The sequence below is a fragment of the Caloenas nicobarica genome, chromosome 10 (assembly GCF_036013445.1).
Source record: "Caloenas nicobarica isolate bCalNic1 chromosome 10, bCalNic1.hap1, whole genome shotgun sequence".
NCBI lineage: Eukaryota > Metazoa > Chordata > Aves > Columbiformes > Columbidae > Caloenas > Caloenas nicobarica.
Window position 1 is genome coordinate 24,005,452 of NC_088254.1, and position 13,390 is coordinate 24,018,841.

A 13,390-nucleotide genomic window follows, 5' to 3' on the forward strand; every position below is an offset into this window, starting at 1 on the left:
TAAAGATGAACAATGTTCCTTCCCAGTGCCCCTGGACAAATACACACTTGGTGAACAGTGTCCCATCCAGGCTACAGAATGGTCAGTCATGATTCCCAGCAGCCATGTTATTAGGACTTTATTCTCGTGGGGTTTTTTTCTCTATTTTTATGTGTTTATGCAGTTTAGCACATAAGCTGAAACCCACTGCAAACACCAGCATTATTTTTCTGTACATGTAATAACAGCAGTTGAACTGTAAGTGCGGAGCAATGGTCTGATGAGATGGTTCCTTCCAGACTCTGGGTTGCAGGCAGGCAGGAGCGGTGCTGTTTCCATGCCCAGCCTTCCCAATTTCCCCAACCTGCACAAGAGGAAGAGCCTAAAAGCAAGATAAAGTGTTCTTTCTGCAAGATGCAGAAATGTTACATGGATGGCATTACTTAAGCCTGCATTACAGAGGGAGCAGTTCAGAGAACTTGTGTCCTCTAACCGTGAGTGATCTCCTGGCGAGAACTCCCTGACTGATCTTCCCCGGGAGGTGATCCAGGTTGTGTGTGACAGACAGTGAAGTGGTCTCTTCAGCTAGTCCCTTACCTTGGCTTTTCTCCCCCTGGTCGTGGTGTTTATTCCATGGGTAGCTGCCTATTTGATTAATCGAATTTCCCCTGGCCCTCAGCCTTTCCAGCCACCTTCCAGCTGAGCAGACAAGGAGCGGGCAGCCAGCTTAAAACGCTTCTCCCTCCGGCCCCTCCGGGGTACCCCTCTGTTCATAAAACCACCTCTGAGCAATGGGCCTCTTCAGTCTTACTTGGATCAAGAAACCTCCCCTGGGATCAGCTTTAAAAGGCGGACATCTGCGACCTGGGAACTACCTTATTCTATAAGATGGACTTACTAAAGCTCATGGCACTTAGGAGAGTTTAGAATAAGCAGGCCAATGTTATATTACAGCCTGAATTTTTATCTTCAGTCTCCGTATCACATGTAAACACGTTAAAAATAAACACCATGTAAAGAAAACTTTAACAGATCTCTAAAAGTTAAACCCTGAGTCCTAAATAGAAAGTGATACCCTGCTAAAAGCTACTCAAACACATGGAAATGGCATGGCTTTGATCTCTGAAATTGTAAAATAGTTAACGTTAGCAACATGTAAGCTTTTGCTGCTTTTTGAACATAGTGTAGGACAGCATAGAGTCAGACAGCAGTGTGCCTCTGCCCCGCACGGCTTCTTATGCCCGGCCGAGTGTGAAGATGTTTCTTGAATCAAACTCAATTTCTATAGGAAGGATTTTGTGATGCGGGGATGACGCTGCGCGTAACGCACCCACTGCCCTTTGCAACAGCTGCCTGAGCCCACAGAAAACAAATGCCCGACGTGATCTTAGACGCGCGTGGCGGCATCGAGTCCCCGCCCTGGGAGTGACTCCCCGTCCCGCCCCCGTCCCGCTCCCGCCCGTCACTCGGCCGTTCCTCCCGTTCCCCCCGCCCGCCCGGGGGCGGCTCCCCGCTCAGGCGCGCCCGTGTCGGCTTCGCGTTCCGACCGCGTCGGGCCCTGCCGGCTGCCGTCGCTTCCGGTAAGATGGCGGCCTCCGGGTTGCTGCGGAAGCGGCGCCGCGGGGCCCGGGCGGCTGCCCCGCTGACAGGCGGCGCGGGGCGCCATGGCCGCGGCGGGCGGCGGCGGCGGCCTGCGGGGCCGGAGCCTCCCCGAGCTGCGGGAGATGCTGCGGCGGCAGGAGCGGCTGCTGGCGGACCGGTGAGGAGAGGCGGGCGCCGAGGAGCGGGTCGGGCTTCCCGCCCGTTTCGCCGTCCCCGCGGCGGTGGCAGCGGCCGCCCCGCTCCCCCTTGTTTAGCGCCTTTGGGGGCTCGTGGAGCTGCGCGTCGGGCGCGGGGCCTCCCGGCTTCTGCCGCAGCAGCGGCGGAGCGGGAGCTGCGGGGCTGCCGGCTCTGGCGCGGCCCCTGGGCGGCGGACCCGCCTGGTTCCGTGTGAGCTCACCCGGGGGTTCCTGCTCCGGCGGGGGGTTGGACTGGGTGGGCTTTCGAGGGCCCTTCCAACCCCTGACATGCTGTGATTCTGTGACCGGTCACAGCCGGGGGACAGCGCTCAGATGATGCACCGTGTGGCTTTACAGCCCTGTGGGCTGTCATCGCTGGGTGGCTATTTCAGGGAATGTGGACAGAAAAATCAGTGTACACTAGTTTGGTGAAAATACTAAATATTTACACGTTGCATTTTTCAGAGCAGCAGTTGCATCTTTGAGCAGTAAGAACATAATAGTTGCTTTATCACAATATACATCTGAGGCTGCAGGCCCTTTGCATCTTAACACTTTTCAGAAATCTAGGATGTAAATAAGAAACAACATTAGAATGAGACACCTACCACATTAGCTATTCTAATAACATAGTTCTGTACATCACATTGAAATAGGATTGTTTATACCCTGTTTTGTTTTGGTTTTTTGTCCTAGGAAATTCATCGCTAGGCTTCCAGATAAGGGTAAGAAGATCTCTGATTTTGCTGAAAAGCTGACGCTTGCCATTTTACAAGAGGAAGAACTAGCAAGGACGGCTGAGCTGTTATCTGCTGTCAGGTTGGAGTTTCAGGTGAAACAGAAGGAGATTAATACAAGCAAACATCAAGTTATTCTAAATGAGGACACAGGAAACTGTGAAAAATCCTCAGCCTTCAATGAAAACTCCAACATTAAAGAAGCTTCTTTGATTGCGTCCCAAGGGCAGGAGGCAGAATGTGTTGAGCAAGATGCTACAAGTACAACTCTGAAAAATCAAAGGACTCAGGGGAAAAATGGTAAAGACAAGACTGTTACAAAAGATCAGAACCTTTTTTGTGAAGTTGTCTCCAATTCAGCCACGAGCAGTTGTCTGGAAGATGATCGGCAGGTATCTCAGAGCAATCCTGGGGATGGTACACAAGGTACAGCTGCTTCGGACAACAGTAAAGACACACTGGTTGATGCCTTTCAAAAAGTTACAATTGTGGATGGGAGTAATGGTGAAAAAGTATTGGAACAAGAGCAGAATGTGGCTAAACAACGCAAGGGCCATATCTTTGGAAGCCTGCACCCCAAGACACCACATTACATTGAAGTTCTAGAGTCTAGAGCCAAGAACCCAGTCCTAAAAAAAAGCAAATTTAAACCAAATGTGTAAGTATTATGGGATAGAAAAACCTTTTGTGAAATAATTGACTTGTATAAAATTGGAAATGGTACAGAACAAGCACGGTGGGTTTATTTTCTTGTGGTGATTAAAGACATTTAAAGTCATATGACATTTGAGGTTAATGTATTGGCTCTTTAGCATTAACTGTTAGAGAATCTCAATATTGAGCGGTGAGAGCAGTGTAGGGGAAAGGGACCTGGGAGTCCTGGTGGACAGCAGGATGACCATGAGCCAGCACTGTGCCCTTGCGCCCAAGAAGGCCAATGGCATCCTGGGGTGTATTAGAAGGGGGGTGGTTAGTAGGTCGAGAGAGGTTCTCCTTCCCCTCTACTCTGCCCTGGTGAGACCTCATCTGGAATATTGTGTCCAGTTCTGGGCCCCTCGGTTCCAGAAGGATAGGGAACTGCTGGAGAGAGTCCAGCGCAGGGCCACAAAGATGATTAAGGGAGTGGAGCATCTCCCTTATGAGGAGAGGCTGAGGGAGCTGGGTCTCTTTAGCTTGGAGAAGAGGAGACTGAGGGGTGACCTCATCAATGTTTATAAATATATAAAGGGTGGGTGTCACGAGGATGGAGCCAGGCTCTTCTCGGTGACAACCAACAGTAAGACAAGGGGTAATGGGTTCAAGCTGGAACACAAGAGGTTCCACTTAAATTTGAGAAGAAACTTCTTCTCAGCGAGGGTGACAGAACACTGGAACAGGCTGCCCAGGGAGGTTGTGGAGTCTTCTTCTCTGGAGACATTCAAAACCCACCTGGACGCCTTCCTGTGTAACCTCATCTAAGTGTTCCTGCCCTGGCAGGGGGATTGGACTAGATGATCTTTTGAGGTCCCTTCCAACCCCTAACTTTCTGTGATTCTGTGAAACAATTGCCGTGAATCTTCATAGAGTTTTGTAGCTTAGGTTACAAAACTATTAAGCCATTGGCAAAAGTTTCTAGTGGATTGATTCTAGAGCTTGTAGAACTTTAATAGCAGGTAGCTTTTTGCTTTTCCTGTATCTCTAGAGAAGTTACAATTCACTGTACTGGTAGCAGTAGCAGTTTATACTTTGTGTGCCTCCCAAAGCATTGCTGTTTCATGCTTGCTAATTAATGGGCATACCGTTTTTGTTTACTGTCACGAGTAACTTGCGATACTGTCTCTCTGCAGAGAGATATTTTTACTTTTTCTGACCGCTGCTTATTTTTTATTTGTTCACGATGTCGTAACACTTCAGGTTTCTTTTCAACTCTTACGTGTTGAAAATTTCAAGTTTTGGAACTGAAGTTGTTCAACCTTGTGCTGCAAATTTGGGTCACAACTTCTATGTTTTATCTCTTCCAGATTATCAGGAGAGCAAATTGGATCATCGCATGGTTCCTCATCCAGTCAGTCGCCTGGGGGATTTGGCTCTCCACTTACTACTGAAGAAAGACGCCTTAGAGATAAGAAACATTTGAATGACATCACAGCAGCTCGGCTGCCACCACTTCACCATTCCCCTGCTAAGCTATTATCCATAGAGGAATCCATAGCAATTCAAATAAAGCAAAAAGAAGCTTATGAGGTATGAATTCAAGATTTGGTCTGAGAAGTAATTATGTATTTGGGATCACTCCTTAAAAAAAAGAAAGCATAAAGGGATCTTTTCATACTGATGAATTTGAGGATGAAATTGAAATGGGCAGGCTTTGAGGAGAGGTACTTTTTCTTGTATATGATTCTTCTAATGATATAATGAAAGAATGGATTAATCCTCTTTGAAACTGTTATTCCTGCATGAAATAAAATGCAGTGTTACTCTTTGTGTGGTGTTACACTAACCTCATTGTACTCACTTCACCTCTGACTAGAAATGTAAATGTAAACCTTGCCTATTAGTCTTTAAAGACTTTTTGGCCCTTGCATAAGTGAAGGCCTAGTAGTATTTGTTACTCTTAAAATATGCAAATATCAGGATTTGCCTTTATGCTGTGCCTGAAGAATCTTAGTTCTGAGGTTCTTCAAATTCTGTTGTAATGGATTCTGATTTTGACTTTCCAGGTAGTGCCAAGCTAATGTTTCAATTATACACTATTGTAAAAGTGATTTTAAAAGCACTTGCCACTTTAGTCATCTTGGCACTTTAAAGGAAGTAATTTATTTGGAAAATGGAGACAGTTTTTTTGCGGAGGCTGCTGAATGACAAGTGTTGCTATTGCTACGCAGTTACTGTGCACAGCTGCTCTCCAATGTGGGCTGTTTGTTAAAGCTGACTGTAGTGTATCACAGGTGAGGACTGGCACATGGGGAATTTCAACTCTTATAAAAAGATCTTCAAGTATTAATAGTGCAGTTATGTATAAGTGTGAAAGAAACCTGAAATGTCTTCAATAGTTACTAAAACTTTTAATTAGGTCCACTCTGGAATTACTGATATTACTATGTCAAGTTTATACTTTAGTATAGCAGGATAAAAATGATGAATGAACACTTTTTCTAAGATGTGTCCCTTTTTATTTTTCTTTTATGTAGGAAATGCAGGCCAAGCTTGCAGCACAGAAGCTTGCAGAGAGATTGAATATAAAAATGCTCAGGTTTGAACCAGAGGGGAAAGCCTCAATGCAATACAGAGAAGTGAGAGATGAAGATTATTCTTCAGCAGAGGACTGAATTCAATAAGCGATGTCTGAGGATGAGCAATGTAACTGATCTTTATGCAGTACTTCTTAAACCCCAAACCTAGATATTGAGAATGCTTGATCTAGTCAGTTATTTCTTAAAATTTTCACATCACAGCTATAGGAAGAGTTCAATACAAACCTCATTAATGTAAGTGTTATTAAGTGGTAACCCCAGTGTTATCTGGGGACTGCTTTTGGAGCACTTGGGGCAGTTAATCCTTGTGGAGTGCTCCATAGTTTTCATCTACAGCAAAGTGAGCTCTTTAATACACTTTTGCGGGCTATGATGAGTCATCTACAAGAGAAGGTTTCTTCTGCGCAGAAATGCGATTGCAAAGGGTGTTGGCACACATGTCCATAAAGAAAGCTGAGGTGTCTATGAACTGCCTGCATGTGTGAAAGCTCATCTTGTATAAATGTGAGATACTTCCTTTATCTAGTTAAGGTTATCGTGCTTTTACCTTATGGTGAAAATACATGCCTGGACAGTTACAATAAATACTTGACAGGCTGTAAGTGAGCTTCTTATCACATGAGAACTTGTTTCTGTGCCTGCACCTTAAAATAACACTTTCCGCCCTTGTAAGTAGGTTAAGAATTTCAAGTTGTTTTGTAACTCAAATTCTGTTTGGGCCTTAAGGAACTCTGCTGTTTCATTTTTGGTGATTACTGGGAAGCACATCGAGAGATCAAGTGAATCTGAAGACTTTAATATTTTTATTAAAAGTCTTGGTGTTATTCCATATTTTTGTACACTGCTTTCACACTTTGGAATACAATTTTTTCATAGTCTGATACCGTAAATTAAAAGATCCACCCTCTGGTTTTCTTGGAGAAAATGTTCTGCGTATTTTGCAGTTTTAGCTGTCCTTTGAAGATAAATCTTCCTTACAATTTTATTTTCTGCCTTCTAATATTAATTTTGAAAGATAACACACTTGAGAAGTGTTTCACAATGTTATTCCACCGTTTACTAGGATATTCCAGCCCTAGTATGAGTTCAGTTCTAAAACCCAAACCTCAGAGATTCCTCGTATAGCCTGGCAACATCTGTTTTCCGAGACACTGCAGCGACCGTGTGTGCAGGGCTCTCCCTCGATGTGGACTTATTCCTGCAGGAACGGTGCCTCTGGAAACCAAGGGTGCTCCACATGCAAGTCGTTCAAAAAGCTGCATGATGTCATCTAGAAAAGGGAGATGAAAGTCTCTGCCACTTCTGAGGGCATACAGCACTTTACTGGCAGGCAGTAACTCTCTCCCAAGTGCTCTCTAACCTCTCGCAGGCAGTCCCTGTGGCACAGCCCATACCCTGGCAATGCAGTTTGACAGGTGGAACTGTTGCTAAGCTAATATGTGGTATTTTTTGACCAGGTCATCTGTTGCTCATCTGTGATGCCTCTTTCATGTACCCTTTCCTCTCACAGTTTTCATGTTCTTATTGTTCATTGCCTTCTCATCAGCTGTCTGCTTTTCCCTTTTCCTCATAAGACTTATCTCCTTTCACTGACGCAAATTCACATTCTGCATCCCTGCACCCCCCGTTGCCTTTCATATGACATATTGCTCCCCATTATCTGCATTTAACTTTACCACGTGTCACACATCCTCCTGCTGTTGCTATGTTCTCTTACTTTCCATACCTCCATGTACTGAGCACCTTGGACATACCTCAGTCACTTAAATATCTTGCAGAGACCTGAATGTGTTTTTGCCGCAGCTGCTCTTCTACTGAGGCTTTCCTTTCTTATTTATTATTTTGGTTTCAGACTGTGCAGGTGTTTGCCACTCCCAGGCCTTAAAGCCTCCTTTTTACCACTTTATCATGGTTTTTTTGGTTGGTCAGTTGTTTTGTTGTTGTTGTTGGGTTGGTTTGTTTGTTTTTGTTGTTAGTGGGTTTGGTTTTTTGTTTTTGGGGGGCTTTTTTGTGCTTCTGCTTCAGCTTCCCAGCTTCTCACCATCACTTGTCTTTTTCAGCACTATTTTTGGCACATTTTCAGTCATTCATATTCATGCCTCAGTGTCCATGTTGATGACCCATCTGCTCCCTCGGCTGTATGTATTTCTGCCCTCAGTGTCTTCCTTCTGCGCGCAGCTCTTGACTCCACAGGCCAGTGAAGTTCTCTTCTCTTGTGGATGCAGTTCATCCCTCAGATCACTATTGTCCGTGCTACCACCTGCTTGTCCAGCTGCGTTTGGTCGTCAGTCCTTCCATTATTTCCGTCTGTTGTGCTGCTTAAGGGCAAGAGGCCTCAGAAGTGTATTGGCTTTCCCTTTGCTGTTGCATGAAGTACAAGTTATGACTTCCAGGCCTGTTTGCATCTCTCCTCCTTGTTAAGATCATCACCTTTGTCCCTGTACTGACTGTGCTGTCACACCTTTTAGAGTTTTTTAAGCTTTTCTGGGCTAAACGAATTTACATAAAGCTACACAGTTAAGTGTTTGTTTTCTACGTTACTGAAATGTAGCTCAATGTGCGCTTCTGCTGACCACTCTCTTAGGCTAACTAAAATTATGCTTTTTCTTAGTGCTTTTAAGTCTTACTTTTGCTTTCTTAACTTTGTGAAGCAGAGGCAGTTTTATTTGATCTGTATTTTGATAGCATTCAACATGTTGGGACTTTGCCAAAGTGGATCCCTTGAATGGGCTAACTTTCCCCCTTAAGAGAAAAAAAATAATTAAAAAAATCAATGCAGTAACAGGTTAAGTGCATCATATAATTGTTACACAATTAGCAGCTGCTCAGCACAGTGCTGGAGGAGTCCTTGTGGAAGAGAGTGCTGTGTGAATGCAAAACCAAGCTTAAGGTATGAGTTTGAAAAATTTGCAAAAAATTTGAATTTGCGAAACCTGGAAGCTTTCATGGGAGGTTGTTGGTCCTAGGTTCTGAGCACAGGTGTGTGCTTTGAATTAAGGTTTTGTGAGTGATAAGAAAGCAAAGAGTCAGATATGAAGAGAGTCCTGTGTTGAGGAGGATGTGCAATCCAGAAGCTTGTGGAAGGCTGGAGAACAAGAGGATGAATCTTGGAATGGTTTAGTGATATTGAATTAAAATTCTGATGAAATATGGCATTGCTGTTGTGTATTTCACCATTTTCCAGTTCCAGAACATTTCAAAACATAGAACTGAGGAGCTCGCTCTCTTTTTTTGGGGGTGTTTTATTGGAGTGGGCTGTTAACCCAGTAGCAAATAAAGAACTGAAAATGTGTTTCTGAAGTTCCTCGTGTGAATAATGTTTTGTTTTGACCACGTGAAGTTTGCGGTTAAATTTTGGAGAAAACCAGAACTTTTTGCTTTGGTGATCCACAAGGAAAACGTTAGAGATGGGCTTAGGAAACAATTGTCATGTATGGAAAGAAAACTTCTGGGAATGCTAATGGATGAGAAAAGATCTGTAAGACTTGAAGCTGGGCAATTTTGCAGGTCTGAAAGATGGCACAGAGACAGAGCTTAAATGGTGTGCTGCAAGTCTGAGAGCTAATACAAAAGCACTTTTTAATTATTGCATTTTGTTAGAAGATATGTTGTAAATGGCTTCAAGCTGTTTTCTGGGTCTTATGTTTATTTTTAATATGCAATAATATGACATGTTATATGTGTACTGTGAATTTAAAATATTTTACATGGTTTTACCGTTAAATCACAATATGATTAAATAAAAATGACAACTTATCTAGTTCTTTTACAATTTATAATTTAACTGCATACTGTAGTATTTATAAGTGTACCAGCAGACACAAAAACAGTGAGGCACATATGCTTTCATATTCAAAGGCATTTTTTCAATTTTGTGAAACAGATCAGTTTCAGTAAACTCTGCATTTGCACATTTCCCTCAGTTTGGATGTCTGTAGTCCTAAAGTATTTGTACATCTCCTAACCTGTGTGGAACTCATTTGGAGCAGATATGATATATATAATATTACCAAGTGCCTATCCCCAATATCCTATAAAATAGCAGAAGACATTAAAAAAAAATTTTGCAAATAATTTCTATTGCTTAATTTTGTATTGTACACTTTGACGATAACTAAAATACATCTCTTGCTTTTATAAATATTTAATAATACACTTTTTCTCAACAATGAAGCAAAGCACGTTTGAAAGGAGCTACAAAATTATTTAAGTATGTAATCAGGCAGTGGCACTTTGACACAGTGATTGTTTTAAAAGGTAGTAATATCCTTACTTCATCCTGGTAGTTGTGAACATGCAATTCAGAAGAAGTTAATTAATTACTGCATGTTCCTGCACAGCGGGATGACCATGAGCCAGCACTGTGCCCTTGCGCCCAAGAAGGCCAATGGGACCTGGGGTGCATTAGAAGGGGGGTGGTTAGTAGGTCGAGAGAGGTTCTCCTTCCCCTCTACTCTACCCTGGTGAGACCTCATCTGGAATATTGTGTCCAGTTCTGGGCCCCTCGGTTCCAGAAGGACAGGGAACTGCTGGAGGGAGTCCAGCGCAGGGCCACAAAGATGATGAAGGGAGTGGAGCATCTCCCTTATGAGGAAAGGCTGAGGGAGCTGGGGCTCTTTAGCTTGGAGAAGAGGAGACTGAGGGGTGACCTCATCAATGTTTATAAATATATAAAGGGTGGGTGTCACGAGGATGGAGCCAGGCTCTTCTCGGTGACAACCAACAGTAAGACAAGGGGTAATGGGTTCAAGCTGGAACACAAGAGGTTCCACTTAAATTTGAGAAGAAACTTCTTCTCAGCGAGGGTGACGGAACACTGGAACAGGCTGCCCAGGGGGGTTGTGGATTCTCCTTCTCTGGAGACATTCAAAACCCGCCTGGACGCCTTCCTGTGTAACCTCACCTAGGTGTTCCTGCTCCGGCAGGGGGATTGGACTAGATGATCTTTCGAGGTCCCTTCCAATCCCTAACATTCTGTGATTCTGGGATATATTGTCATCCGGAGTATCCTAGTATTAAATATAGGTAGTAGTATTATTACTGTCATACCATGCTTGTGTAACTGTGGTCATCATCAGACCCTAAATAAGTACAGAATTTTCACTTGTGTTAATTTATGGAAGCTGTTAATGTTTTGAGTGTATAGACAGAAATGAATTTGTGGATGAAATTTTTCTTAATACAAAACATATTATTTACAATGCATATAGTCATTTACTTGTAGTGAACTGTTCAAAATTGTTAATGCTTGTTAAAACTTTTCTATGCTATAGCGTTTATGCAATGGTTTACGGAAGTCATGGAATTATTTTTATTACCAACATGGAAATAGAATTTTGATCTTTATTTCTAAGCAATATTGTGTTTAGATACTCAAAAATTTACAGAGATGTTTTCCTCCGCAATCTAATTATGGCATTCCTAATCGTTTCGGGGTTTCAGCCCCGGGGATTGCCATTTCCTGTTTCACTGGAGAAAGGTCTAACTACGATACAAGCAAACTGATTCAGCCGAAAGGTCTACAAGACAGAGGCTGTCAAAGTCATTGAAATATCATCTTTTGGTATCTAAATTATTGAGCAGGGGGAAAACACCTGTGGAGCTCCTGCTAAAACAGTCGCAGTGTTGAGGAACGAATGTGGCTCGAATGTTTAGACGCCTCACGTTTCAGAGAGCGCAGCAGAGCGTTCCTTTGCATTGCCGCATCGCGCTTTCACAGCCCGTAACCGCGTGTTCGTGCAGCGCCCGCCAGCCGCTCGCCCCGCCGCTCGGGTCGCGCTGTGCGGGTTCGTCCGGCCGCAGCCTCGCGGAGGGCGGCGCCTCGGGGGCCGGCGGGGCCGGGACGGCTCCGCGCGGGCGGGGGCAGCGGGCGCGCCGTGACCCCCGGGGCTGCGGCGGCGGGGCCGGGCCGAGCGGCTCCAGCGGGGGAGGCCTCGCTGCGGCGGGGCTGCCGGGGCGCAGCCGCCGGCTCCCGGCTGAGGAGGGGGGGCGGCGGCGCTACCGCCTCCCCGCGGGGCTCTGCCCCTCGTTTACCCACCTGCCCCCTCCGGGTTCGCAAGCGCCGCCGCAGCGGGAAGGGCAGCAGCAGCTCTGCTTTTTCTTCAGCCTGTGTAACAGTGGGAGTCGTTCCTCACACTTTAACTAATTCTTTTATTATTTTCTTGACCAACTGCCGCAGTATCTGAGTTCCCTGCTGGGGTCAATAAAACTGGTTTGAATTGCAACACGGTACTTGCTTTACTAGAGATGTGAACCACATTGAGCTGGTTATGGATTTGAGGTTTGTGTTTTGTTTTTTGGCTGTCTGGTCATGGTGGTGTTTGGTTTTCTTGCCCTTTGCAATAGTTCTAAAGGCCGTTTTCCAGGATGCGTTGAGATGCTGTGACCCCGCAGCTGCTGGTGCCGCCCTGCGCGTGCAGCCGCTCCCCGAGTTCGAGACCCCGCAGTGGCTGTGGGGCCTCGGGCTGCTCAGCAAACCTGGGCCTGCTCACAAAGCCTGTGTCTTGTCAGGCAGGAAAAAATTGTTCAAATTATATTTTTTTCAGTGGAGCAACTATAAAAAGATTGAGAAACTCTTCTAACGCTTGTTGAAATATATTCTGAAGTACATACATCTCCATTATGCATAAGTTGGGAACAGGTAGCATGTTCTCAGGTAATGTGCATGATCAGTTATGAATCCTTGTCACGGAGGCACCCCAAAGTCAGTTTAGGCAGACAGCATGGTCCAAACCAAACTTTATTCTGACTGGAAAAGTGCAGCCAATAAACAGACTAGAAACAGGGTTTATACAATTAGTTAGCGCTCCGATAACATAAAATGCAGGTTCGTATATCAGTTGAGATTATTGGGGTGCAGCAAAATAAGAATAATGAGGACCCACAGGGTGCATGTACGCACTCACAAGAAACAAAACCAGAGCCCTCTGCCCCGTTTTGCCCACAAAAAACACTCGCCTGTTGCGGCAAGGACCTATTCAAGGATATGTCCGGTCAATTATCGCTGACCCAGATGAGGAGGTGAGGCGCTCCCAGTCCCGGGGAGTTTCCTTAGACGGTGTTCCAGCCTAAGGGGAGGGCTCCGGCCCACAGGCCCGCTGCTCCCAGAAGACCGAAGGGAGTCTTTGGCGGGAGCTCCTTTTATAGTCTGATCAGATCTGGCTGTGGGCATTCCAGAAGCTTCTCAGCTTCTCTGCTAACGACCCTGTCAACCGACTCTGGGTCTCCACAAAAAGAGCCATTAACTGCCCCATCGCAGGCCCCAGTTCTCAGAGGGGACGTGCAACTGCCACAATCCTACCAAAAAACCAAACAAAACAAGGCAAAAACCCCCCTTAGATTGCTAATTGGAGTAGGGCATAATTTATGTGTTGAATGTTGGTTTTAAAAAATACCTGCAGATGGTTTTGTTCATCTGGGCTTTAAATTATGTTTTTCCCCATGTTACAGCAGATTCAGTACATTATGAGATAACGGCAAAGTCTCTTCTGCCAAACTTTGGAATCTCGCCATATCCCAGTGTCCTGCTCCCTGCCCAGAGCCGCGTTCCTCTCTGTCCTGTGGACCGTGCCAGGTTTTTTCCTCCATCTCCGCCCCACTGCTGCTCTGCTGATTTTTTTCTTTCTCTGCCCTATTTCTTGGTGCTCTTTCAGTCTCTTTTCCT

The 13,390-nt window shown here is 45.0% G+C and overlaps 1 protein-coding gene across 1 annotated transcript; it reads left to right on the top strand.

Annotated features, from left to right (window-relative positions):
• Window positions 1-1,589: 1,589 nt before the first annotated feature.
• Window positions 1,590-9,447, top strand: LOC135992738 (DNA-directed RNA polymerase II subunit GRINL1A-like). Its single transcript, XM_065642104.1, has 4 exons — window positions 1,590-1,738; window positions 2,454-3,152; window positions 4,495-4,717; window positions 5,665-9,447. Exons 1-4 carry the CDS (start codon window positions 1,644-1,646, stop codon window positions 5,800-5,802), a joined length of 1,155 nt encoding a protein of 384 aa, XP_065498176.1. The 5' UTR covers window positions 1,590-1,643; the 3' UTR covers window positions 5,803-9,447.
• Window positions 9,448-13,390: the final 3,943 nt, after the last annotated feature.